Source organism: Rhinolophus hipposideros (genome assembly GCF_964194185.1).
Source record: "Rhinolophus hipposideros genome assembly, chromosome: 4".
Classification (NCBI taxonomy): domain Eukaryota; kingdom Metazoa; phylum Chordata; class Mammalia; order Chiroptera; family Rhinolophidae; genus Rhinolophus; species Rhinolophus hipposideros.
Genome location: NC_138050.1, coordinates 91,988,140 through 92,013,441, shown reverse-complemented (window position 1 = coordinate 92,013,441; position 25,302 = coordinate 91,988,140). Strand labels below are relative to the sequence as shown.

At 37.8% G+C, this 25,302-nt stretch overlaps 1 protein-coding gene across 1 annotated transcript; it reads right to left on the bottom strand.

Annotated features, from left to right (window-relative positions):
* Positions 1–11,717: 11,717 nt before the first annotated feature.
* PCDH20 (protocadherin 20) lies at positions 11,718–23,702 on the bottom strand. Its single transcript, XM_081046636.1, has 2 exons — positions 23,375–23,702; positions 11,718–22,343 (listed from the first exon to the last, which is right to left on the bottom strand). Exons 1-2 carry the CDS (start codon positions 23,504–23,506, stop codon positions 19,620–19,622), a joined length of 2,856 nt encoding a protein of 951 aa, XP_080902762.1. The 5' UTR covers positions 23,507–23,702; the 3' UTR covers positions 11,718–19,619.
* Between the last annotated feature and the right edge of the window lie 1,600 nt (positions 23,703–25,302).

The following is a 25,302-nucleotide window of genomic DNA, read 5'->3' as shown; positions in this document are numbered from 1 at the left end:
AAAAGTATCTAATTGAAGTAAAAGTATATAGATAATCTTTAGGGTGCAAAATACCCATGAGTCATCAAAACTTCTAAATTTTAAAAGGACATTCCATCAACACAACTAACATTATCAGATGAGTTTCTACAAATTCTAAGTGCTTTTCTTTTCTGTTAAGAAGAAAAAAAAATATTTTGAAATTGGAATGAAAATCTGGATTTTTAAAATAATGATAAAAAGATCGTAATTCAATTGATAATTCAAAATACAAAAAGGTTGTTAAATTTCATTGTGTCACTACTCTACAATTCATACCAGAGTTTGTAATATAAAATGCATAAATGAACAACATCATTTTGCCATTTTATGCTAACTTTTAAAAAGTCTCCAAAATTCTACAAAACTTCAGGTGAAGTATAATTCTCATAACAAAAACATAGGCTTTCGGCATATATTGTTTCATTTATTATAAATAAGATTTTAATGCAATTAAGGTCTTGTGAATGATTCAGTTAACTCCGACTTACAGCTGCATTCCAAACCACATAGAGTTTTTTGCAAACACATTCTATTCAATCGTGTCTTTATACTAGATTATAGATGGTTTCAGTACAAGAGCCAACGCTTATTCGACTTTTGAATTTCAATAGAAAGGACACCGGATAGGAACCTATCATTTTTTTTAGTGAAAATTTGTGTAATGCACATTGTATTTTACTGAAACTTGGATGTCATTGACTATAACATGCAGCACTAAGACAGCAAAAACAGTGTGGATTCCAACTGTAAAATCCACCTCTATTTCAGAGATGGTCCATGTGCAGTATTTTGCATCTTAGAACTCATGAAAAATGGTACTACCACCTCTATGATCAACGCCTGGATCTTTCATGAAGCTTAAAAATTAAATACCTATGGTTTTGAGCCTTTATCCTTTCCATTAAGCATTTGAATTCAGCCAAAGCATAATTAGTACCTTGCAGAGGGACTGGATTAAAAAAGTTCAGACTTCAATCCCTTGTATAGCTTCTTCAACCTACAAGTAAACCCTAAGTATACTTAGTATTTCGTTGTCCCAAGTTCCCATCTCCCATTCTCTATGGAACCATCAAGACTTACTTTATTTAGCCTTAAATACACTACTCTGCATTTTCCTGCTCAGGATTTGAGATTTAATGCCTCATCAGTCATCAACCCATATTATTCTTTCTTTTGAGCCAGTTTCCTACTTATTTCACTCCTAGTACTTTAACTTGCTTGAGCCAAACTCTTCTGTTTGTAGTAGGTACATATTTTCCTGTTTATATACTCAACTGTGCAAAAATGTAACCATATTTTCCTGTAACTTAATTTAACTGTCATTTTAAACCTCATTCCACTGTGAAATGGAAAACTTAACCTTGCCAATTCAAAGTAAATTCAGTAAAATTTGTTACTTCTATTTCAGATGGGCTTATAATTCAGTCATGTCAAGATTTAAACATACTTCTGAGGTTGTCTCTCCTTGCCCTTCCATAATGAAGTTAAATTATTGGTTCTGCCAGGTAGACCTATTGCTAGAGGGTCATTGTGGAGATAGGAAGTTCTAGATTCTTCAGGATATGAAACATCTGAAATCTTATGCACAGACAAAGAATGGCAATTAAAGTATGTTATTTCATTTCCATTTTGCTTTCTGGCGCCAATGACCCACTAATACACAAGATTTCCAGTGGAGAGGCCCAGACTGTATTGTGCAGACAGACCATCTAGAGAAGACCCAACAGCTTTCTGTATTTGGAGACGGAAGAGCCCTCAGGTACCACTCCACTTACAGACTCTAACAGCATGGATGATTTCTAGGCATCCCAAGCTTTCCAGGGCCACACATCTCCGTAATGACTTCTACCCTTCAGGACCAGGCCTTTCGTTTCTGCCTCGACCGAACTCGGAATAAAAGTACGGGGTATCTCTGCTTCTGGACTCCAAACATGAAGGTGGATTCCAGATTGGAAGGTGGAGGCAATGAATTCACATCACGATCCCCCCCACACACACACACATACACACATACATAAATTACTTCCAACACATTAGCTTTTCTTTCCAAAACTCTCTCTCTTTCTTAACAAATTCTAAGAGTTTTCTAGTTCAGAAGGTTCAGGGAAGAACTTCTTCAGGGAAGAGACATGTGGACTTTCTGTCTCACACTTGAAACCTTGGCTTTTGTACCTAGAAAAGGAAAGCGTGGTGTCTTTTACCCCTGGATTCAGTCCATCTATTTCTGTCTACAGTGCATGGTGGTCCTGGGGCCTGCTCTCTGGATTTCAGTGGTCATGGAACAGCAGAAAAAATATTCTACAATTAATATCTCAGGTTATTATTCTGCCAACTCAGCTGATATCTTCACACTCTTTTTTGGCTCTTTCTTTGATTTCCTGAACTAAGCGGAAACATGGTTCTTTCCAGAGGCACTGCTACCCAAAAGCCCAATTAATTCTCTCTTTTCCCACACCTCGTGTGGCTCAAAGACAAGACATGCAAAATGTCTTTATAATGCTGGGGGTAACTGTCATTCTTCCAGTCTCCTGCGGAAACTCCTGCTTCTTAAAGACTCAAGGCATTCACATAATAGAATTTTAAAGTGGACACTGATGTAATGAGATATGATTCATGTCACTTTTTAGGCTATGGTAACAAACGTGAGAATTTTCAAACAATTTGGATAAAACCAGTTACAATGACTTTAACTGCCCGTTCAATTTAAGGGCATAGAAGAGTTGAGACTGAGGTGAATGAACAAGGATTTTTCCCTGGTTTGAAACAGTGTTTTAATGGTTAGAATTGACAAAAGATGTGTGTTTTTTTTAACATTTAAAAAGTTGAGATTGAACAGAGATGTTATAAAGCCTGTGTGATTTATTTTTTCATTTGGTTGTGCAGTGAGTACGTGAATAAATGTTAAAAAACAGTGGAGAATTTTTTAAAAGTTTTGTGTGTTCCTACCACAAGTAATATTTTAGAATGAAACATTTACATTCTTCTCTACTCTTCTATGTGACTGTCAACCTCAAAGTCCCTCATCCTTCCCACTCATTTACTGAAGGTGTGTATGACATGTTCCTCATCTTCTTTCAACCTCCTCAAGTCCTGCCAGGCTTTTGGGTTACTTTACTGTCCATGTCATTAATCCAGTCACTACTCTAGTATTTCATTCCCGTATGTCCAGTGGCCTTCTCACTTCCAGTGTTTAAACCTTCTTTCCTCCTGGTCACCCTTTGGACCATGCAGCTGGCCAGACCTACTCTACTTCCAAAGTAATAAATAGATAGTTTTGTCTGACCATAACCTTCTATCCTTCTCATTTAATTTAAATAAATAAATTCCTCTACCACATTATGCATGCATTTTTAATCTACAAAATCCTTTACTTTCTCCATAGCGGCTCTCTCGTGGTCCAATTTTTTTTTTTACGTGTTCCCTAAATGTCAGTGTTTTATTCACTTCAAACATCCTCTTTCTAGTGTTTTCATCTTCTTTGCCGTCTTTTCTTTTCATCACTCCTGTCTGCATCTGTGCATATGAGCAGTGATTAAGATGGCAAAACCGTGCAAATTCATGATCAAAGCATCCATCCGTGTCCTTTCCATAATCAGCTTCTTTTCCCTTTTCTTGAAAGTAGTTTCTTTTAAACTCCCTCCACTGTCCACAAATTTCTAACTCTCCATCTCCCTTTAATTCTCCACAGATGAATTCATCTTTCTATTTGTTTCTATTTCACAGAGAGAATGGGTAATTATTTTCTTAAATTCCTTCAACCCACTCTACAATTTTATCAGCTACAATTGCACCCATCTTTGGCTGTTTCCTTATTATAATGAAACATCTTTCATCCTGACTATACTACAACCTCTACCTCTTCTTTGAATAACATGCTCTCCTGATTTATGTTAGACTTGAGCTATTGATTCTTCTCTACTTCCTCCCTTCAAATCTCCTTTCCTATTGATTTCACTCCAACCAATATTTTTCACAGGAGGCAGGAGGAAAGAAAACTTCCTCCAACAACACATTGCTCTTCAACTTTGGCCTAAATCTTTCTTCTTTCTCAAAGCCAAATTTCTTTAAGGGAATTGTCTGCCATTATTCAATTTCTATTAACTCCAAATTCTACTGCAGTTTTGCCTTCACATCTACCACTCCACCGAAACTCTTCTCGTCGAGGCTACAGTGACCTCTTTGCAGCGAGAGCAATCTGGCATTTTAGAAAGTACAGATCATTTTTACCTACCTTCTTTCATTTTGTATTATTTCAAACTTGTAGTATTATCTGTATTTTCTGAACAAGAAACTGATATTCCGAAAGCTAATTAGGTCACGTTCACAATACTTATAGCTATAGTGGCAAAAATTGATCTTGAATCGAGACCTTCTGATCCAGGATTCCATTGCTGCAGTAAAATAAGGATTGATTACATTCTCAGATTGATTATTCCATGGATATTTACAATTTATTTTTTTATCATATATTTCCATTGATAACAGGCCACAGCATCTGAGGTTATTAATAATTTAAGATAACCCAGAAATTTCTGGGGAAAGAGAAAGCTAATGAGAAAAGTTTTACCTCATAAATTTCTGAGTAAAAATAAGACACAAAACATGTTAGAGACAGACTGTTCCTCCTAGGTAATGCACATTGACTCAAGCAAAAGTATAAAGGGGAACATTGAAAGAGTAAATTTTCACCCATTATTAAGGACTAGCTTGATTGGCTGAAAATGCCAACTATTGAACGACCAATCTTGGATCTATCTCTAATATGAGTTGGGGGTAAAAAATTCAATTTTTTTCTTTATTCTTTCTCTTTCCCATTGGAGAACTTATATTTTGGTGATAAGAAAATTATGCAGAACAATAGTTATAATTCACAAGACTTTTCCATTCATTGCTATGGTATAGGCATATGCAAAATGCCCTAACAGTAATAGGAAACGAGCTCCTGAAGGCAGGCATCCCAGAACAAATGGCACTTGTGCTAATACTTCCTGGATCATAGATGCTTTTCTGATAGATAAGGAAGGAAAGGGCATCTAGTGGGGAGACTGACATGTGCACAGTGCTTAGACAAGCTCTCATGGCGGGTGGAGAGAACCACAGACAGTTGTTCCAATTAATCAAGGCTTTCAAAAATATAATTACCAGGGGTGACAATTCAGAATTGTTGAGAGGAATAAAAACAGCAGAGTAGATTTATTGTTCATACAATGGAAAATCTCCATAGTGACTGGTTTCAAGCACAGATGGATAGAAGGATTTAAAAGATGCCACCAGCTCTGTTTTGTTTTTCTCTGCTCTCTTTCTCTCCCTTTCTTTTTTCTCCTTTTCCCCTCCTCCCCTCCCTTGTTTCTTCTCTTTCTTCTGTGCTAGTCTGATCCTCATATCGTCTCCTACCACAGAGAAACCAAAATAGCCACCAGCAGCGCTAAGCTAAATAAATTCTCATATTCCTGGATCACAAAGTGTGTGTTCATTTTATGACTAATCTCCTGCGCATAAATGCAGAATTCTTGATAATGTATCTCCTACTGCCCTCCCCCACTTTATTTTGTACTTTCTAACCTTCTTTCAGTTATAGCCATACCGGGTTAAGAAACCCTGCTGTAAATGAATGGGGAAACTTTGTCAGGAGTGCAATGAATTAATATCTGAGAAAAACTAGATAACTATAATAACCGTAGGTGTCATACAGGGAGACAAAAATTGCTATGGAATTTGCAATGACATAGACATATACTGTATTGTCTTTACTATGTTTATGTCATATATTTTAGCCAATTGTATATTAATGTAAGTATAGGTTTTGTTTTTTGTACTTCTAAAGAACATAACTACTCTAATTTATGTGTTGTTGTTTGTATTTGTTTTGTTTTTTTTACCATTACTATTTAACTCTGCAACAAATAAGCTTGTGCACACAAGTTTGAAACTATTTTCTTTGGTTATACTTTTTTCCAAGTAAAAATGCAAAGGAAAAGAATAAGGCACATTTTATAATGTGTACATATTGGCCAGTAGCCATCCACAAAAAAATTTCCCAGTTTTTTACTTGCATCAGCAATCTACTTGTTTCAATTTTCCAGTAGCTTTGACTCCCTGAAATTATGTATCTTTGTAATTGTCAATATGATAATACAGTTCTATTGGTAGAACATTTCTTAGTGTATATTTCATAAGGCAGTATCTATCTATCTAGTCTTCTGTGTCCATTCCTGGTTGGGTTAGTAAAGGGTATCAAAGATGGTTATCTCAGCAGGTTTGCTATCTTATAACTTAATTTCTAATCTTAAAGTATATCAGCGTGTCTGCCTCAAGCAGTATGACAGGCAGGAGAGAGAATTGACAAATCCTACATTTTTACAAAAAGAATAGGTTAACGGTGCAGATTAGAAAGAAAGGAGCCAAAGAAAGATGGCATATATTACTGGCATCATGTCTCAGTTGGAAGGGCCAGACAAACAAATGAGAGAACCATTTGGATTTATTTAGGAAGCAGGAGTCAGGGAAAAGAAAAAGTCTGAAAACTAAGGAACAGATGAGGCCTCTGCAGCCCAAACTCCCCAAATCTTTCAGCTCGCATTTCCTGCTTGTTCTGCTGTAACAATATGTGTGGACACACTGAACTGTACTCAGCCTTGAGATTGTTAATAATTTTGAAATTGAAACCAGCTGCACGCAAAATATTGTAAACCAAATGCTTGAATTGATTCTCTCAGCTTTATTCATCCCCTATTAAGACATCTGTCCCATTGAATTGCAGTTTTGTTTTCACTTTTCTTAACTAAACTCTGAGTCCCAGAGAATAGTTCCAATTGCATATTTTTATAATATCGCTGTACATGCTACATACTAGATGCTTACTGAGAATTTTTAACAATTTATGAATCAGTATTTACATCTTCATGTGTTTCCCTCGCATCCCTCCTACTCAAAGCAATTGAAACCATCTTTATTATTTGTTTATTCAATAAATATTTAGGGCTAAGCCCTGAGGATACAAAAATTGGCCCTGAAAATTTTTATGCTCTTGATGTGTCATATTTTAAATAAGGTGGGGCAGGCTAAAGGGAAGTGAGAAGGAAAGAAACATATGCGAGTGATTGTTGACCGTGTACAAGCCATAATGCTAGCTGATTTACATGAAATATCTTTAGTCCTCAGAAGAACCCCAGGTCATTTCCTTGTGTACATTTGGGGAAAATGTGGCTTATAGATATTTATGAAATATCCCCAAAGTTTTTACACCAGTAGTTGGTCGGAAAATCCAGGATGTGAACTCACGTTTTGTTTGTTTACCTTGTTGGATGTTGCTACTTCCTTTTCACTTCAGCGAGCGCTAGGCACCGTTTTCCTGTTTCTCTTCAGTTGTAAAATGGGAAGAGGAGCAGTGAGATTTTTCATCAGCACATCTTTCATTCTCAGCAATTAAAATTGCTTGGAATTCCATTTTTGTTTACTTCAGATTTTTATGCCTAGTATATGCTTTTCTATATTTTCCTCCTTCTATGTTTTATAATCTTCCTCCCAACTAGATACCTCTCATATTGGTAGTTGAAATGGGTTTACAGCTCCTGGAAAAGAAAGCTTCTTGAATAATTATATCTTGTAACCCAGTGGCCATACATTATACTTGTTACTCACTTCCTCATTTTTGCCCTCTTAAGCTTATCCCATTCTCTACCAGAACATTAAGGGTATGTGAGATGATGGAGCCAATCACACCCGTTCTCCCTGCAGACCCTACTCTGACTGCTACTCCCAGGCTTAGTTCCAGCTCCCAGCCTTTTCTACCTTGCCCTTTAAAGTCAAGATATAATGGTTTTCTTCTAAAGTACATAACTACTCTAATTTATGTGTTAGGACTACCTTCCATTTATGCATGCATTTATTTACTGCACAAATATTTTTATGAAGACTCTGCTACGGTGTTTAGCTGAAAATAAGACCTAACTGGACCATCAGCTCTAATGCATCTTTTGGAGCAAAAATTAATATAACACCCAGTCTTATTTTACTATAAGACCGGGTCTATAATATAATATAATATAATAAATATAATAAATATAATATAATAAATATAATATAATATAATATAAAATACTGGGTCTTATATAAAAAATTAATATAAAATCTTGTATTAATTTTAGCTCCAAAAGATGCATTAGAGCTAATTGCCCGGCTAGGTCTTATTTTGGGGGAAACACAATATGTACCAGACATTATTCTTGGTTCTAGAATTACCACTTAAAAAAAAAAAAAGACACAGTTGCCATGCTCAGCAGGCTTATATTCCAGGACCTGTCCTAGACTAAAATTTCCAGGAGGTAAACATGCTAGTACCATTCTCATTATTTTGTCTGCTTCTGAGGATGAGGAGAAAAATATTCTTAGGATGATGCAAATAAAAAAAAGATATGAATCTTTCTAATTTATGAGTTCTTATGAGTTCTTATGAGTCTTTAGGTAGTGTTGGAAATAATCTCCTTTTTATAGCAGGTTGGGAGGGGAGGACATGATGAAAGAAATCCCCAACAGACTGGATGTTAGAGTACCAAGTAAAACTGGCAAATGGTAGGACTCTAATCTGGTGATGCTCAAATGTTGCTGTGCATTGGAATCACCTGAGGTACCTCATAAAAATCCTGACTCCCACCCTATACCCCATACCAAGTAAAGTTGCAGGGTGGGACCCAGGTATCAGGTGTTTTTGTTTGTTTATTTGTTTTTCCACTAGGTTATTTCAACATGCAGACAAGCTAGAGATACAATGCTCCAGACACATTTATTTTTTAGTCAACTTTTTTTTTTTACATACAAATCAACTGAGGATCTTAATAAATTCAGATTCTTGTTTCACAGATCTAGGGTGGGCCCCAGATTCTACATGTCTAACAAGCAACCAGAAGCTGCTGCTGACCTGAGTACCACACCTTGAGTAGCAAGTCTCCAGTCACACTTGTCACCGTATCAGGACAGTGAAAGCTCTGTAGCTAGCTAGCCTCCAGCCTTTTCCTGAGCAGAGGCGACTTCAAACGCCATTCAGGATAGTGGAGGCATGTCAGCTCCACAACGGGCACTGCTTAGAAAACATTCTGGGAAGAAACTCTCCAATGTTGTAGGCGTTTCTGACAAGTTTGAGAAAACTTCCTATCCAACGCAAGCATGAGAGGGACGGGTGGGTCATATACCTGGTGATGCTGATGTCCTCCAAGGTCTTCAGGAAGTAGCATCACTGGTACTTGGCTGGTGTTTAGCCAACAACTAAACCTCCCAGCAGAGAAGAGAAGACAGTCTTCTCATCTCTATGTGAAACCCCACGTTTTTAGCTTCTTCATATCCTAAATGTGCTTCATAAGTGAATAACCTGAGTACAGATTATCCCACAACTCAGTGGCTGATTAGATAAGTAATGGGAAAGACATGTTCTTTTTGTGAAAGTGTAGCTTAGAATTGGGTGACAGTTAAACATGTGGTATCTTTCTCCAGGAGCGGTCATCCCAATTTCTTTCTAAAACGGGTTCTAAAGGGTCACTTATGATCCCTTAGCTCTCCACCCCAATTTCCTTTATTAACTCTAAGAAAATTGTACTCTTGAAATATGGTCTCCTGTTGGAGTTTTTAAATGTATTTGAACCAGTGTTCCTAATTTTCATTTTTTTAAATCAGAATTTAGAACAAAAACCATACAATCATTAAAAATGACTGACATACAAAGTGAAAAAGAAATGTACACATTTAGGAAAGAAACATGTAATTTTGCAAAATGAGAAAAAAAAAAATGACTGCATTTTAACTTTTCAGTCATATGTGTCCTGATATGAATCTAAAACATTTTACTGCACTTGCAAAATTTTACCAGTATGGAACGTATTCTAAAATACAGTCCTATGTACTATATATTGGATATGCCAATAGTAATGTCCAATAAAAAGTCAGTGCATACTAAATCAGTGATTCTAATGAACTTCACCTTCTACTGTGAATTTATTGTATAAGATGAAGCAGCTTTTGAACAGGAAGTAGAGTTGGTAGGAAAGTGGAATAAGAATGTGTATTTTTAAAAACTCCTCAAAGTGCTTTTTTCAGAGAATTGGAGATTACAAGTCGCCTCAAATAATGCATCGATTGCAGACACTCATACATTAGAAAGGCTATTTTGTCTGTAACAACAACAACAACAAAAACATACATTTTAACATGCTCTTTTTTCATCACAGCAAGCTTTTACATGTGCTATTATAACACATCCATCCACAGTCATACAGTTCATCTTATCCCAAATTGGGTCTGCGATGAATTCAACAATTCAGTAATACTCATTCCAATGTGAGTCAACTGAGGGAGTCTTTTATGAAAATAAAAACACCTCTGGTTTTCTGTTTCTTTCTGTGACTTAGTAAAAGTAAAGTGAACATAGTGTCTAAGTGGCAGGGTCACACTGGAACACAGTAAGTCCACAGCACATGAATTGATTTTCCATTTTATTTATATCGACTATTCTAAGATTTGTTTTTTTTCTTTATTTACCAAATTATAATTAGATATGTACTTAACACCATTTTCTAAAAAAAAAAAAAAAAAACATCTATCATACAAGTTACCCAAAATAAAACAATGTTTTGTTATAGTAAGTCAACTAAACTTGGTCTTTAATGGATGTGTACTATATTTTTTCAGGATACGGTCATCATCTACCCAATTTCCCTCCTCACCACCCACAGTGCCTTATAAAATAGGGAAGCTAGTTTCGTTCATATCAGAAACAGGACACTGTTTTCTATCACCTCTTTAGCAAATTTCCTCAAATTTAGCAGTTTAAAATAATACTCTTTTATTAACTCCCAGTCCTGAGAAATAAGTCTGGGGACAGAGTGGCTTAGCTGGTCCTCTGTTTGGTGTTTTGTAATGCAGAAATCAAGGTGTCAGCAGGGCTGTATGAATTTCTGGAAGTTCTATGGATGAGTCCACTTCCAGTCTTATTCAGGTTTTGGTGAATTCAGTTCCATGCAATTATAGGACTGAAACCCCCGTTTCCTTGCTGACTATGAGTTAGGAGATTTTCTAGTTCCTTAAGGCAGATATCTCCATATTTTAAGGTCCATAATGCCAATTACATTTGCAAGGACCATTCCACGTAACATAATGTATTCATAAGTTCCATGCATTAAGGGGTAAACATCTGTTGGGGCTATTCTGCCTACCACAGATGGGCTAATGGATGAATTCTGAGAATACTGAGCTTCTCTTATGAAAGACCAAAAGTATGATCAAATATGATCAAGGAAGCTCAAAGGGGAAGACAATGTTGATGTCTAAAGATTCCTCCTGGCTCAGTCAGATATATGTTTTATAAGTTTTCATAGATATTTTGCTTTTCTTTTCTGATATGTACATTCACTACTAAGGTCTTTTAGAAATAGTCTCTAACTGGACTAACTGACATTCCCCACTGAACAGTTTGATTGGGAATGTTGGTACTTCATGGCACTTGAGTGTGTCCCGAGTCAATCATGAAGCACAAAAAAGGATTAATTTGATTCACTTAAGTTATATTAAATCTCTTTTGAAGAATCTTATAAGCCAACTTATACTGAGTTATTCTTCACCAAAATCTGTACATTCTTTGGTTAAATACATTTGTAAATGAGATGGGGGAAACGGTATGTTCTAGAGTGTTTCTTGCGGGGGGGGGGGAATCCTTTGTGGGACTAGATTGAGAAATCAAACATGTAAATTAATTGGCTTTGAAAAATTTCAGTGCTTAGATTCTTCTATATAAGTATTTTATTGAAATTCTTTGCAGTGAATTTTAAATGCTACTTATAAGAAAATCTACAAATTCAACAGAACTTTTTACTGTTGAAAAATGATTGAAAGAATCATAAATGGAAAACTGTCTCAACATAAAGCAATAGTGGTTTTTAGCACCTGGTTCATGGTTAGCTTTGCCCACAAATATTTCAGTTTGAAAATATTTAGTTTTTAACAATTTAACTACACAAATGTGAAGGAAACTAGCTTTCCTATTTCATAAAGCACTGGGGGTGGTGAGGAGGGAAGTTGAATGGGCGATGCTTTTAAAAAGGAAAAAAAAAGTTAATGTGAACATTTTAGAATTTTGAATTTATTTCATTATTTTTCGTTCTTTGTCCATTTCACTCTACCTTTAAAGTACAATCTGTTTTTCTATGAATCTTCTGAAGTTACTCTCTCTGGAGTATTTTTTTCTTCTTAATGAAATGGAGCATTCAGAATGTATGCACAGTAATTTATATACTTTAACATTGAAGTGTCCTCTCATCATACATTTTACCAAATCTCATAACTTTGAAAAATACTGTTACACAGTATTATTTGAAAGCTTTTCATAACAATTCCCAAAGTACATTTTACATCCATTTGATCTTTGAATGGATTGCCAAGAAAGCACCTTAAGAAAGTTTATTAACACAAAACTATGAATTTGAAATGATACAAAGTATATTTGCAAAACAGAAACCAGTGTCTCTTTTGAAATATAGTGGCAGAGTTACTTCTACCTATGTGAAGTGAATGAATAGTATAATTACACTTTAAGGATTCTGAAATGTACATTTATGATGCGAGCACCTGGTTCAGTACATTTAGTTTAGTAAATGGTTAGTACATTTATTTCTTTAATCTTTTAAATGAAAGTTACACTTGAGAGTTATAGGGAATTCCAATTTTCAAAATGAGTAAAATATATTTTATAAAAGTCTTTACATTTGCCCGTTCTAGCCACAGAAAACACCCAATTCCTATTTTATAGCTTATATATGTTGTGAAGATTATCACCTCTAACAATTCTGATATTCCGCTTATTAGCTCCCAGTATGTCGTACATATTCCTAAGTAGTCCTTTTATGTGCCATCCTGACCTTTGTCTCTGAGATACACATGTCAGAGGGGAAGAGCAGATGGGAGGAGAAACAAACTCACCTCTACAGATGTGTCATTTACATTAGTTTTCTCAAACTGGAGAGTAATCTTTGGGAGAATGAATGAAAACTTCCCTCGTGCTTAGCACAATGTCCTACTTACAATATGATGGATAGGCTAATCGTAATTATATTTAGTAAATAAAAAAATGATGATAATAGCTTTTATCTTTGTTAGTTTCAGCGTATTCCACCCAAAACTGTAAGAAGGACAATAATCCCGAGTTTCTCTGAGGTTGTCAAGTCTGATTTAGTGAGTTCCTAATATTCAGTCATTCCAGCTTTACCTTCATTTATCTTACTGTACTTAAACCTGGTCGTTTTCAAATCAGTAATATTCCCTGTATCCACACTTGAATCTGACTTTTCTATATCGAATGTATACATGAATTTGCATAAGTATTCATTCTCTTATTATAAATCAAGTTTATTTCTTTTCCACTTTTTCTGTGGGGCTCATAAAATTTTCTTTAAGTATTTTCACCTATTCTCTAATCTCCTAAAGTTTTATCTTCCTTACTATTTTCTTGCAATTATTGTATCTGTCAGGTACATAAATTCATAATTTTCTAGTTTTCTCTTTATAAGGTATAAGTGACTTTATTTAAAAAAAGTATCTATTTTTTTCTCCAAGTGTATGCAGGGAAGATATATGGTTTTAATAATTCATTTTAATTAGTTTTGATTGACTGCATTTTTAAATGAGATTTCATCTCAGAATTTTTTTTTTTTTTTAAGTACTGGTATATTGTCTTTTTAAGGATAATACTTTGGTTAACTTTCCAATGAAGGTAAAATTAAAATATGCATTTTACGGGAAACATTTGAAGGAAAAGTAACTGCTCTTTTCAATAAGATTCTGATTATTTTTTATATACATAATTGCTATTTTCCCCTAAGTTGTCTTTTTTTTTTTATTGATATTCTATGTCTTACTTTCTTCTACTATAAAACGAGGGGGTTACACTAAATTGTCTTCAAAGTCCCATGGTCTGACAATTTATGGTCCGGGCCCTCATGAGATTTCCAAATGAAAAAGGACATATGAACTCTTCATGAGAAAAACGGGGGAAAATATCAAAGGGCCTAAGAAATGGATAATGAGGATACACATATTAGATTGTGTTGAGCGCATAGGCCTTCAGTCTAAAACACTATCAGTTTTATGGTTTTTGTTGTATAATAAAAACATTGTTGAATGACTCTGATAGAACAATGAGTGAAGAAACTGCTAAGACAACCGCACAGCACACTGTTTAATTCTATCAGAATGACTCTGATAAAACAATGAGTGAAGAAACTGCTAAGACAACCGCACAGCACACTGTTTAATTCCAATAGCAATGATAATAGCTAATATTTGTGGAACACTTCATTTGTGTGAACTATTTTGCATGAATTAACTTATTTGATTTTCAAAATTACATTCTAGACAGAGTTAAGTTCATAATTTCCATACAGATGAGTCTTAGAAGGGGCAATTTTGTGGAAGACAGGACAAATGACTTTTATTGCACCTAGGATTGCATAAGATACTGTTTTTATACCTACTATATGTTTGCTTGACCTGGGTTTGGAAATTCACGAGCCGGTACTGGATACTATAATATTAAATTCTTCATTTACACAAGATAAACTAAGACATAAGATATGTTAAATGACTTTTTTTTATTCAAAAGTGATGGTCCACCCTCAAAGCCTATGCATTTCTTGGCCCTAACTACCCATTTTACTGGCTCATATTCCTGGATCTTGTTCAGAATTGCGTGCAACAGACATAGCATTCTTTCCTGATATTCACACACTTGAAATTACATTTACATCTTATATTTACATCTTATTACACTTGATATTTGATTGTCTTTTTTTTCCCAATTTTTAACATGACTCTTTTGCATGTGGAAATTCGCAGTGCAACTAGAAGCAAAATATTGCAAATTCCTTGGATAAAATATTCTTGAGGAGGTCAACCTCATGTTGGAATATCTACCACGTGGGAAACCAGTAGTGTTTCTTAAATTGAATAGAATTAACAGTCATAAATATGAAATAAACTGGGTAAATTAGTATCTTTAAAATTCCATGTGTATCATAAAACCCAACATTAAAAAAGGGGTTATAACTCCAGTGCTTTCATTGCTAATTTAATAGTAAATGCATTCCCTACCTTTTCAAATTTGTAATATAGGCTTGAAAGCAAATTATGCAATTATGAACTTTTTTGTTTATTACATGTGGATTAGTTTCTGTTAGCATAACAAATTTTATCAGCAAAAACTACTTACTATATTCCATACTATAATAGATCTCCTTTATATTCCCTGGTTTAAGACCCAGTCTTCCATTTCTACCTTCTGCCCAGTCTCCAGAATCCTCTTCTACACAAGTTTCACACGTGGCCAAAGTGATCTTTTAAAACACAAATTTCATGGTCAAAATCCTTAAAATGTCCCATCACCTGTGGGATAAAATTGCAACCTGTAAGTATGACACCTGAACATGAGTCCCTTTGTTATCTGCAGTACATTTAGATCTCCAAGCTCATTGTCAGTAACATCTTTCATTCTGTTCATCCCTTCAGCCAAAAGGAATGATAATATTTGTGGTCCTTCAATAATGACATGCTAACTTTCACATGTGTCCCTTGTACACAATTCCCTTTTCCTTTTCTGTCTCCTTCTGTCCACTTTTCCCTGGCTAAATTCTCCTTTTTTGGTTTCAGTTTAGACATCACTTCCTCTGAGAAGGCCCAACTAGAAATCACCTCATTTGGGAAGCTTTCTTCAGCACTTCCCAGGACTGGATTAGGTCCTGCTCACTAAGAACAGGCATTTGTCTCGCACAATTTTTTGAGATAGAAAGTTTTCTTACTGGCCTTCCACACCATAATCCCCATTCTTCAAAGGATTTTGTCTTGTTTGCAGTCAAATCCCTGGTAACGAAGAATACGAAAATGAGTATATATGGGATGACTGAATGGTTTCTTTTTAAATTATCACAGTATTCTTGACATTCGTAGGTTAAGTCTTAAAATTCACCCAATTTTGTTTTATACCCTTAAAGGAAGACATCCCAATTTAGAGGTTTATCAGAGGAAAAAAAAAGCTACTATTTGAAGAACAATTATATACAAGACTGACATTTAAAAATGATTATAGGCTGTATGTATCTATCTATCATCTGAAAAATATACACGATCTTTTCTTATTAGAAATAGAAATAACTAGAAAAAAACATTATAGTGGATCTTTTGTCAGGAATTACCAATTTCTTAAGATTGTTTTTCCTGCTTGGAGTCCATTTAAGTGACTGTCAATTCTCTTTCTTTAAATAAATAGTTATTGACGACTCCCACTGTAAACGCACATTGCTAGGCAGAAATTGTACAAGTTAGCAAACTGTTACTTGAGCAATTGACTGCTTTCTTGCAGTGAGCAAATCCCCTTTACTGGGAAGAAAACTCTCGGGTGTCCATTTCTCTGGCCTCCATGAGCAAAGGCTGCCCGACAGAGTTGAAGAGCATCAGATGTTCTGTGCTTTCCTTCCATTACACTTTCTATTGTCGGCCACAGGTCAGGACCCCAGAGAGTCCTCTCCTCACTAAGGAGAGATTGGAACCTGAGTCTCCAGATGAGTTATTCGCTTAATTCCTCCTTTCACAGTTGTCAACTGAGACATTTTCTGGGAGAGCAAATTAGAATCTTTACAAGATGTGACTGCAATCAAGTCAACTTCATACACGATCCCTAATCAGTGTACATTATTTCATGGACGTTATTTCTTAGCAACATCATGCTTGGTGTTTGCATAAAATACACGCAGAGCTCCAAGAACACAAAAGATTTGAAGTTTTTAAAATACACTAACACTATAAAGCTGTTTTAAAAGAAGCATTTATTTTTTCCTTTTCCTTTTAAACCATTATTGATAGAAGCATAGCTGCCAAGAAAACTTTTTTTTTTTTTTTTTAAGTGAGGTCAGGGAATCTACCCTAAAGAGTCAAATAGCATAACTTGTTTTTTCCCATGTAGCTGAAATTACTATGTTGGTTTTAAATATCCCAATCCCAAATTAATGAACAATTTTCTCTGTACTTTAAGAATGGAGTAGGCAGTGCAAAGATCAGAGCAATCTCTTCTTCATTAAATTGGGCAAAGAGGACTTCTGGTTCTCAAACTGTTAAATGGATATTAGGGTTTTAATGAATGGAACGTTTATTTTTGTGCCAGCTCGACTAACAACATTGACATGATTAGCATACATTTTGGCAACTGTTCTCGCACAAGGTGTTAGTAAAAAGGGGCTTTTATCGTTGAGCTTGGTTTACTTTAACTTCCCTTGCTGTAAATGTTTTTAATACAAATGAGACATTTTTTGTAAAGGAAATTCTGGCACAAGAAGTTATTTAGAAATACATCTTTTTATTAATGTTACAGGCGTTTCTCATGCTAGAGATGAAGTCCATACCCCAAAACATATGAACATTCTACAAATTTAGAAATATAATATTTTGTTGTTTGTACTAATGCTTAAATCATTGCACTTATAGAGGATTTAAAAAAAATTAATGGCGCTACTTGTTTCATATGTCGTTCCTTCCTTTAAAAAAGATAAATAAGATGTAAATAATGTCTAGTGGAGAATGGTTTCATCCTTGGCAATACCTCAGTTATGAATGAAAAGTTTTGGGGGTTAACCGACCTTAGTTTCTCAGCTCAGGTACCTCTCATACAAAATAAATTTCCAATAAAAATATAGTTCCTCTTTGTAATAAACACTACAACCTCATATGCTTATATTTTATTCAAATTGTCAAACTGAAGAAAACAAGAAAAGTGAGTTGATAGAAATTCAAAACGTCTTGGGTGTTTGAATTCAAATTTTCTTTTGCAATGTATTTTTATTTTAATACTTATTGAAAGCTATTGTAGCACAGCTAACAGGATTGCTATAAGTATGTAGTAAAATTAATGTTTATAATTAATACTAAACAATGAATTAATATGCATGTGCACAAGCCTGGATATAAATTATCATAGGAACTTCTATCAAACATATAAGCATACTCTTTCTATTATACATATATGTCTATAACTACACACATATGTAATAACTTACCCAATGTTTAATTGAGCAATGAATTAGTTTAATATAAACTTTAGTGTAACAGGATATTAACAGTTTACCCACATTTACCTCTAGAAGCAAACACATGCCTGTAAACAGGCACTTCAGTGAAAGAACAAGCCCAGATTCAAATAGAAAATGCTAACAATGAGAAAGAAATTATGAAAATATATACTTTTAATTTGCAGACATATAAACACTTTTGGTATAGTACACACACAGGATGCCAAAAAATAGAATGATCCAGTGGAAGCTAACACAATTCCTTGTTTCTACATATAATTTTGCTATACTCTCATAGAAAATAAAATTTTCAGCTTACACAATGAAGTGAAAGAGATTGATCACTGATGAACTAGTTTGCTTCATTGCAAAGGATTCAGTAAAAGCTAAATTATCAAAGAAATCTGTTGCTGGGCTTACAGATACTCTTGGACTTAATCCAAAGCCAAAGAAAGGAAGCCCGCAATGGTAGCCGACAAACCTAAACAACAAAAAAGATAAGTATAACTTTCATATAAAATGCCCAACTAAAACAACCAGTAGTGTACACCAGCTTCTAGAATATTCTGTTTTAATATGATTTTTAATGATCTTAATGTGAAGGATGAGTTTAAACATATGAAAATCTAACATATAACCAAAGTATGAAGTGCTGCTGACAGTGAAAACACGAAAATGTCATGAACACCTATAAAGCAACTAAAGATTAAAACATTCCTTTGCTTCTGGCTGTTTTTCTTGGACACGATTTCTAGTTATAGTTTCTGTAAGGAAGAATATATATATATTTCTCCCCGTAATAATAGCAAGTGCAGTGGTAAAGCAAACAGAAAACAATCTGAGTACACAGAAAGTGAAATCATCTTCAGCAGGTCAAATCTTTAACACATGGTAATGTTTTTAACCTTGCAAAAAAATCCTGCAGTTCTTTGTAATGCCTTCTCTTTCAAACTGTACATGATGTGCTTGTGAGGTAAACGTTCTGTTTACAAATGCATTTCTTTTCTTTCTTATCATATATTTAATTAAATTTAGTTTCCTTTAATTTAATATTTGTTAATGTTAAAAACAATATATTTAAAATATACTCTCTCATTAATTTGATGTACAACTGTCACGTACAATACCTCAAACCAGTGCCCTGCAAAGGTGCAGCCGATGCCCTCTTGTGGTGAAAGGACTTTTTAGACAAAAAATGCAATGTACCGTTTTCTTACCTTACTGTTTTTATCAGTCATCTGCTTGGTGTATGAAAGCTGCAAATTGCATCCAAGCTTTTTTTTAATATAACTTCTATAGCTGTTAATACTAATTTTCATTAAAAAATGCTGTACACATTTTATAATCTCTGAATTTGAATTTAAAAACCTGTAAACAGCTATTTACAATATAGTACAAGTTATAAATTAGTCGTCCTTCATTGGAACTGCCATCTACACCCTCTCACTTAGGTGGTGAAGACTACCCAAAGTCAGTTAAAACATCTCTGTGCTATTCCACAATGAAGTATCAAATATTAGAAATATCCATCGGTTTCCTCTCTCTCATGTGCAAGTCAATTTTTCCTTTCAGTGGAATTTGTACTTCCAGATTTTCATCTTCCTTGTGATCCTTTTTCCCTCTCCTTAAACAGATGTATATGCCCATCCCTGTTACGAGAGTGATAGAACCCAGGCTTATTACAGACAGAGCTACTAGGGTGGGCATACAGGACCCGGATTCGACTTTCCTATGAGTCGGTTCAATTGCGATCTGTGGTTCTTTCTCCTCTATATTAATTTCTGGTTCCTTTCTTAAAAGACTCTCAATATAGCTCTCATTACTGACAGTGTCATTCACAAATAAGTTCACCATGATTGTAGAATGGAGAGGCTCAGGGTAACCATGATCGCTCACTTTCACTAGTAAACGATGGAGTCCATAATCTGTCTGCAGCAATGCCTCCTCCAGAGTAATGTTGCCAGTTTTAGGGTCAATCCTAAAGGACTCAGGCCTAGGACCTCGTCTTCCTATGATGCTGTAAGCTATGACAGCATTCATGCCAGTGTCTTTGTCCACAGCATAGACCTCTGTAACTGGGGAGCCTGGGAGAGTAGAAGGTAGTACCAACAGATAAGACATGTTAGACTGAGGAAATAAAACCAGAGGGGGGTTGTCATTGATATCAAGAAGGAGAATTGTGATTTTTGCGGTAGAGGAGAGGGCAGGCTCACCTCCATCAACAGCTTCAACCCACAAAGTATAGGAGCTTTGCTGCTCTCTGTCTAAAGAGACTTTAGCTCTCAACATGCCCTTTCCTGTGTCTATGACAAAAATATCACTCTGGTTCACCACGGAGAGGGCAACCCACCCGTTTCGCCCGGCATCAGCATCTGTCACACTAATTACTCCAATTTCACCATATCCTGGAAAATTTTCTGGCACAAAAAAGCTGAAATCCTTGTTGATGAACCTAGGGCTATTGTCATTTTTATCCAACACCGTGAGAGCCACAGTAGCTACGGATTGTCTGGGTGGCTTCCCAGAGTCAACAGCTCTGACTGTGTACCTGTACTTTTCTTTCTCTTCTCGGTCCAGCTGAGTAGAAACTGTCAGAATCCCTGTGACACTGTCTAAGGAAAAATATGATGGAGCATCAGGTCCCAGAAAATACGAAACTTGGCCTCTCTCTCCACTGTCGGCATCTGTAGCATGCAGCTTAGTCAAAAAGGCATTGGGTGCATTGTTTTCTTCAATGGTTAGTTCTATCAAGGGTTGAAGGAAAATAGGAGCATTATCATTGTCATCTAAAAGTTGCACTTTAATAATTTTTTTGACGTGAAATCCCTCAGAGTTCCAGGCCACCACTGTTATTTCATAGAACTGCTGTAGCTCATAGTCCATAGGTTTTGTGGTTTCTAGCAAATATTCATTATTGTATGGTTTGTAGGGTGATAGCCTAAATGGCCCTTCACCATCCAGGTAGCAGTTCACCTTGTATTTACCTTCTGGATCTCTGATGGTGAAGAACGCAATGGGAGTGTTAACAGGCTCCAGTTCTTTCAGGTAAACGATACCATCTATCTCATTTGCTATATAACGAGGAATAATTTCAGGAGGTCTGAAAATGACTTTGATAATGGACACCAGGGCAGTGGTCACAGCAGGGATGCAGCCCGGCCCATTCGCAAGGATGGTGAGCTTGTGCGTTTGCAGGGCACTTCCCCCAATCTTACTGAAGAGTTGAATGACTCCAGTGGTTTCATCCAGGTGGAATAACTCCTTGGAGGCCTGTGGAACCTTCTGGCTATAAGAGTAGGTGATCTGAGCATTGGTCCCCAGGTCTCTATCCACAGCCTGGACAGCTGCAATCGGTGTGCCCACGGTAGCATTCCCATAGACAGTGACATTGATCTGTGAGTCTGTGAAGAGAGGGCAATTGTCATTAATGTCACTTATGCCAATGGTGAGGGTGGCGCTGCCCAACAGTGGTGGAGACCCACCATCTTCAGCTATGATGATGCTCACATACTGGTCTTGAGTCTCCCTGTCCAACAGTCCCATGACAATTAGGTAGGGTGTGCGCTCCCCGTTCTCATTCTCCTCCACGTCCAGGGTGAACATACGATGGTAGTCTAGTAAGCGGTAGGTCTGCACCCCGTTAGTGCCTACGTCCGGGTCCATGGCAGGATGCTCTATGGCCAGCCGGGTGTTTACCGGGGCATTTTCGGGAACCCAAACAGAGATTTGGGAAACCGGGAACTGTGGCGCATTGTCATTGATGTCCCGGATAGCGATTTTCACCTTCACAAACCTAAAGTATTCCTGAGGCAGGACCAGTACATCCAGAAGCAAAAGACAAGAATCGGAGGAAGGAGAAGAGATGGAAATGCTGCCTCCCCAGGCAGCCCCTCCACCTCCTTCAAGACACAGGGCCTCTCGGTCGATTTCCTGGGCAGACGTGTGCAACTCCCCGGAGCGGTTGTCTAGGGTCACATACTGGCCACTGAGTCCCCGGGAGGCCAGGCTGAAGGAGAGAGGGGGGCTCCGCTCAGCGCCAGTGCGCTCCGGCGGCGGCGGCTGCTGGTCCTGCCTCCCGGCGGCCCCGGGCACCAGCCGCAGGTCCTCGGCCAGGCTGCCGATGAGCACCCCCGCGGGCAGTCCCTCGTTCAGGCTGTACAGAAGCTCCGTGGCCCGACTGTAACTCGCGAGGCAGTTGAAGGGTCCCACCAAGAGGAAAAACAGAAACAGATGCTGAAAGTGGGGGGAGGGGAGAAGGCTCGTTACACACATGCAGCACCAGAGATTGGAGTCAGAAACAGTGCCCGGGTCCAGGCTGCCCCCTTCCCCATGCCCAGAGGCAAACCCTCTGGTCAGAGCGGGGTGAATGGGAAACTTGCTGCAAAGGAGAGATCTGTGGGGCCACGTTGTCTTCCAAACTTAATTTTTCTGTTCACTTTCTACCCCATCAACCCCCTCATCCAGTTGACCTTCCAACCATAAAGCATCCCTGGAAACACACTCCGGAGTGAAGAGGACTCTAACTCAGGGACTGCGCAACGCGACAGGGAACCCACCGGGTAGGTTATACGGGGAGAGGGGGCTGGTGGTGGAGAGAGCTGGAAGGTGGGCAATTGATCCGTTTATTTCCCATGGAAATGTTTCTGTCAGTAAGATCCGCAAAATGTGAAATGTGATACATCCCTTATTATGAGGCCAATAACAACAACACGAATAAACACAGTAAAGCTTTCCGCTTGGACCCCCACCCCTGCCCCCACCAATTAAATAAACAGTTTAGGTCAGAAAAGTCATTTTCATTTTATCATGGATCTAAAATCAAATCTAAAAGCTCTGGATCTCCATCCTTTATCACGTGTTCACTAATCCCCCATCCCTAGGGAAAAAGAAGTAAACACGGAAAATGTGCAAAACAGTTTGCCAATTGCAGTAGGCAGTCTTAGCCAGATGCTGGCAGCTGGGGGGGAAAAAATCTCCGAACCCCAGTATGTAAAGCGGGTTGAGCCTCCAACCCGAACCCTCTTCCATCTCATCTGCCTACATCTCTGCTTCAGAAACTTCCTCTCACGACCCAAGCACTTGCCCATCCCTTGCGAAAAGGAAGACACATTATCCCCAACTCCCTCCCACACGCCTGCCCCCCCAAATTTTTTCCTGTGAAGTTCCGATTAAGGTAAAAGGTTCGAAAATCCTCAAGGAGTTGGAAGTGCCTCACAGTACTGCAACTTGTCGGGGCCGCGGGGCTTGTGCACCCCAAGCCTTACCGGCAGGTTTCTGTGGCTGGTGGTGCTCCTGGAACGACTTAGCCGCCCCATATCCAGGCGCGGGTGCCAGGTGGTAGGGCGCCAGCTCCCTGCCAGGGCCGGCGAGCTGCGCGCATTCCCTCGGCCGCGCATTCCCAGGGAAGCTGCAGTCAGCGCGCTCCTGCCGGGGGGGCCGGGGGGGCGCCAGAAGACACTCCCTCTCTGTTCATGCAAATCGCTGGGGAACTTCAGCCAATAGTCACCGGCTCGTCAATGAAGGACGGGAGCAGAAGGGGGGCAGAAAGGCGAGGGACAGGAGGGCACGGGCATGGTTTCCTGCCCCGGACCCGGGTAAGTCCAGACCCCGCTGGAAAAGCCAGAAATGGGGACTTGTCTCTGAAAACGGCGACGAGGCGCCTCCCGGTTGGGCACCGGACGGAGCGCGTGCCCAACAGCCCCCCTCCCCGCCGCGCCAGTCAGAACCCAAGTCCACAGGTTGCGAGCGTAAGAGGGAGAATTATAATCAATACGCCTGCATTTGTGTCCGAATTTATAGAGAGGAAATCGGCGCTGCAGACCAGTCGCAGGCGCTGTCCCAAACGGCCTGCTTTGCCACCAGTTCCTCCGACAGACTTGAGCCAGTCGTGTTTGCACAGAGAAAGAAAATCCTCTTTTCTTTGCTGGGGGGGAAGGACTTTCAAAAGTCTGAATCCGAAAAGCAAGGAGATGAATTCGGCGAAGATTTCCACTTGCTCTAATTTTGAATCTTAGCTGTTGTGGTGGCAGAGCTTCTCTGCTGGTTTCCTAGGTGTAGTCTTTAAGTGTTTCTGGGTGTCTGCCTTGTGGTCTTTAGAGGCAGCCGTGGCTTCTGAGCGAGGGAAAGAGCCACAGGGAAGAGTGGAAACACTTGCGCGGAAACACAAGTGATTCTGCCTGCGAGCACCTTCGACGTATTTCTCTAACAGGTGCAATTTTTTTTTTTTTTGGAGGGTACTCACTGAAGCCTAGGTAAAAAAAAAAAAAAAAAAAAAAAAAAAAAAAAAAAAAAAAAAAAGGTTACTTTTCAAATTATTATTCTGCCCCTCCGTATAATGCTTACTGGGAAAGTGGTCCTTTAGAAAGCAACCCTGGAGGGGTGTGGTGCAAAATGATTGGATATCCTCTCTGGCTCTGACACTAAGTAGCCATATGACCTGTTTCCTCATTTATAAAATCAAAGATGGAGAAAGTCCAGTGCATTAACTCAATGAAACACTCATAAGGAATAGAAAAGACCATTGGCCTTTTCCTGAGTAGACATTTCTCTTCATCATTCGGTTTCCAGATATCCTCTGGGGTGCTCTGAACATAGAATCCTCCTGCTGAACGCCTAGCAAGTGAGCCTGGAATAGAAAAAGTCTTCCTCTTGGGTCAGAGAAAGATCTGACACCCTTTTGCTTTCCGTAGGAACCACTTTAATTTTCTTTTTAATTTCACCCTATGCTAACTAGAATATAAATTACTTGGCTGAACTAATTGTTTCTCTTCTGACCCTTCCTATTTTCTCCTCATGCCCCTAATCCTAGAGACACACAGAGTCCTAAATATTGGCAACACAGTACATCAAAACACCTGGTGTGTGTAACAGCTTCTTATTGCACAAATGGGGCTGTGTATTGGATCCACAAACAAAACACCCTATAGTACAAATCTGGCAAATAGAATGAATTGGCTTATAAAATTAGCTCCTTGAAGCTCTTAGAGTGCAACTGGAGTGCTGATGAAGTGGTAAGCACACACAAGAACATGCACACGTGGGAGAAGGCCATTATTCAGTTGGTAAACAAAACACAGGAAGTAGGATTTGCCTCTCCTTACTTCTTTAGTGTTTGGTTCTGCCCTCCAGCTGAACTGTTACCAACAATTGGTAAATATTTACTTGGGGTCTGTGGTTGAAACATATTGGTCTC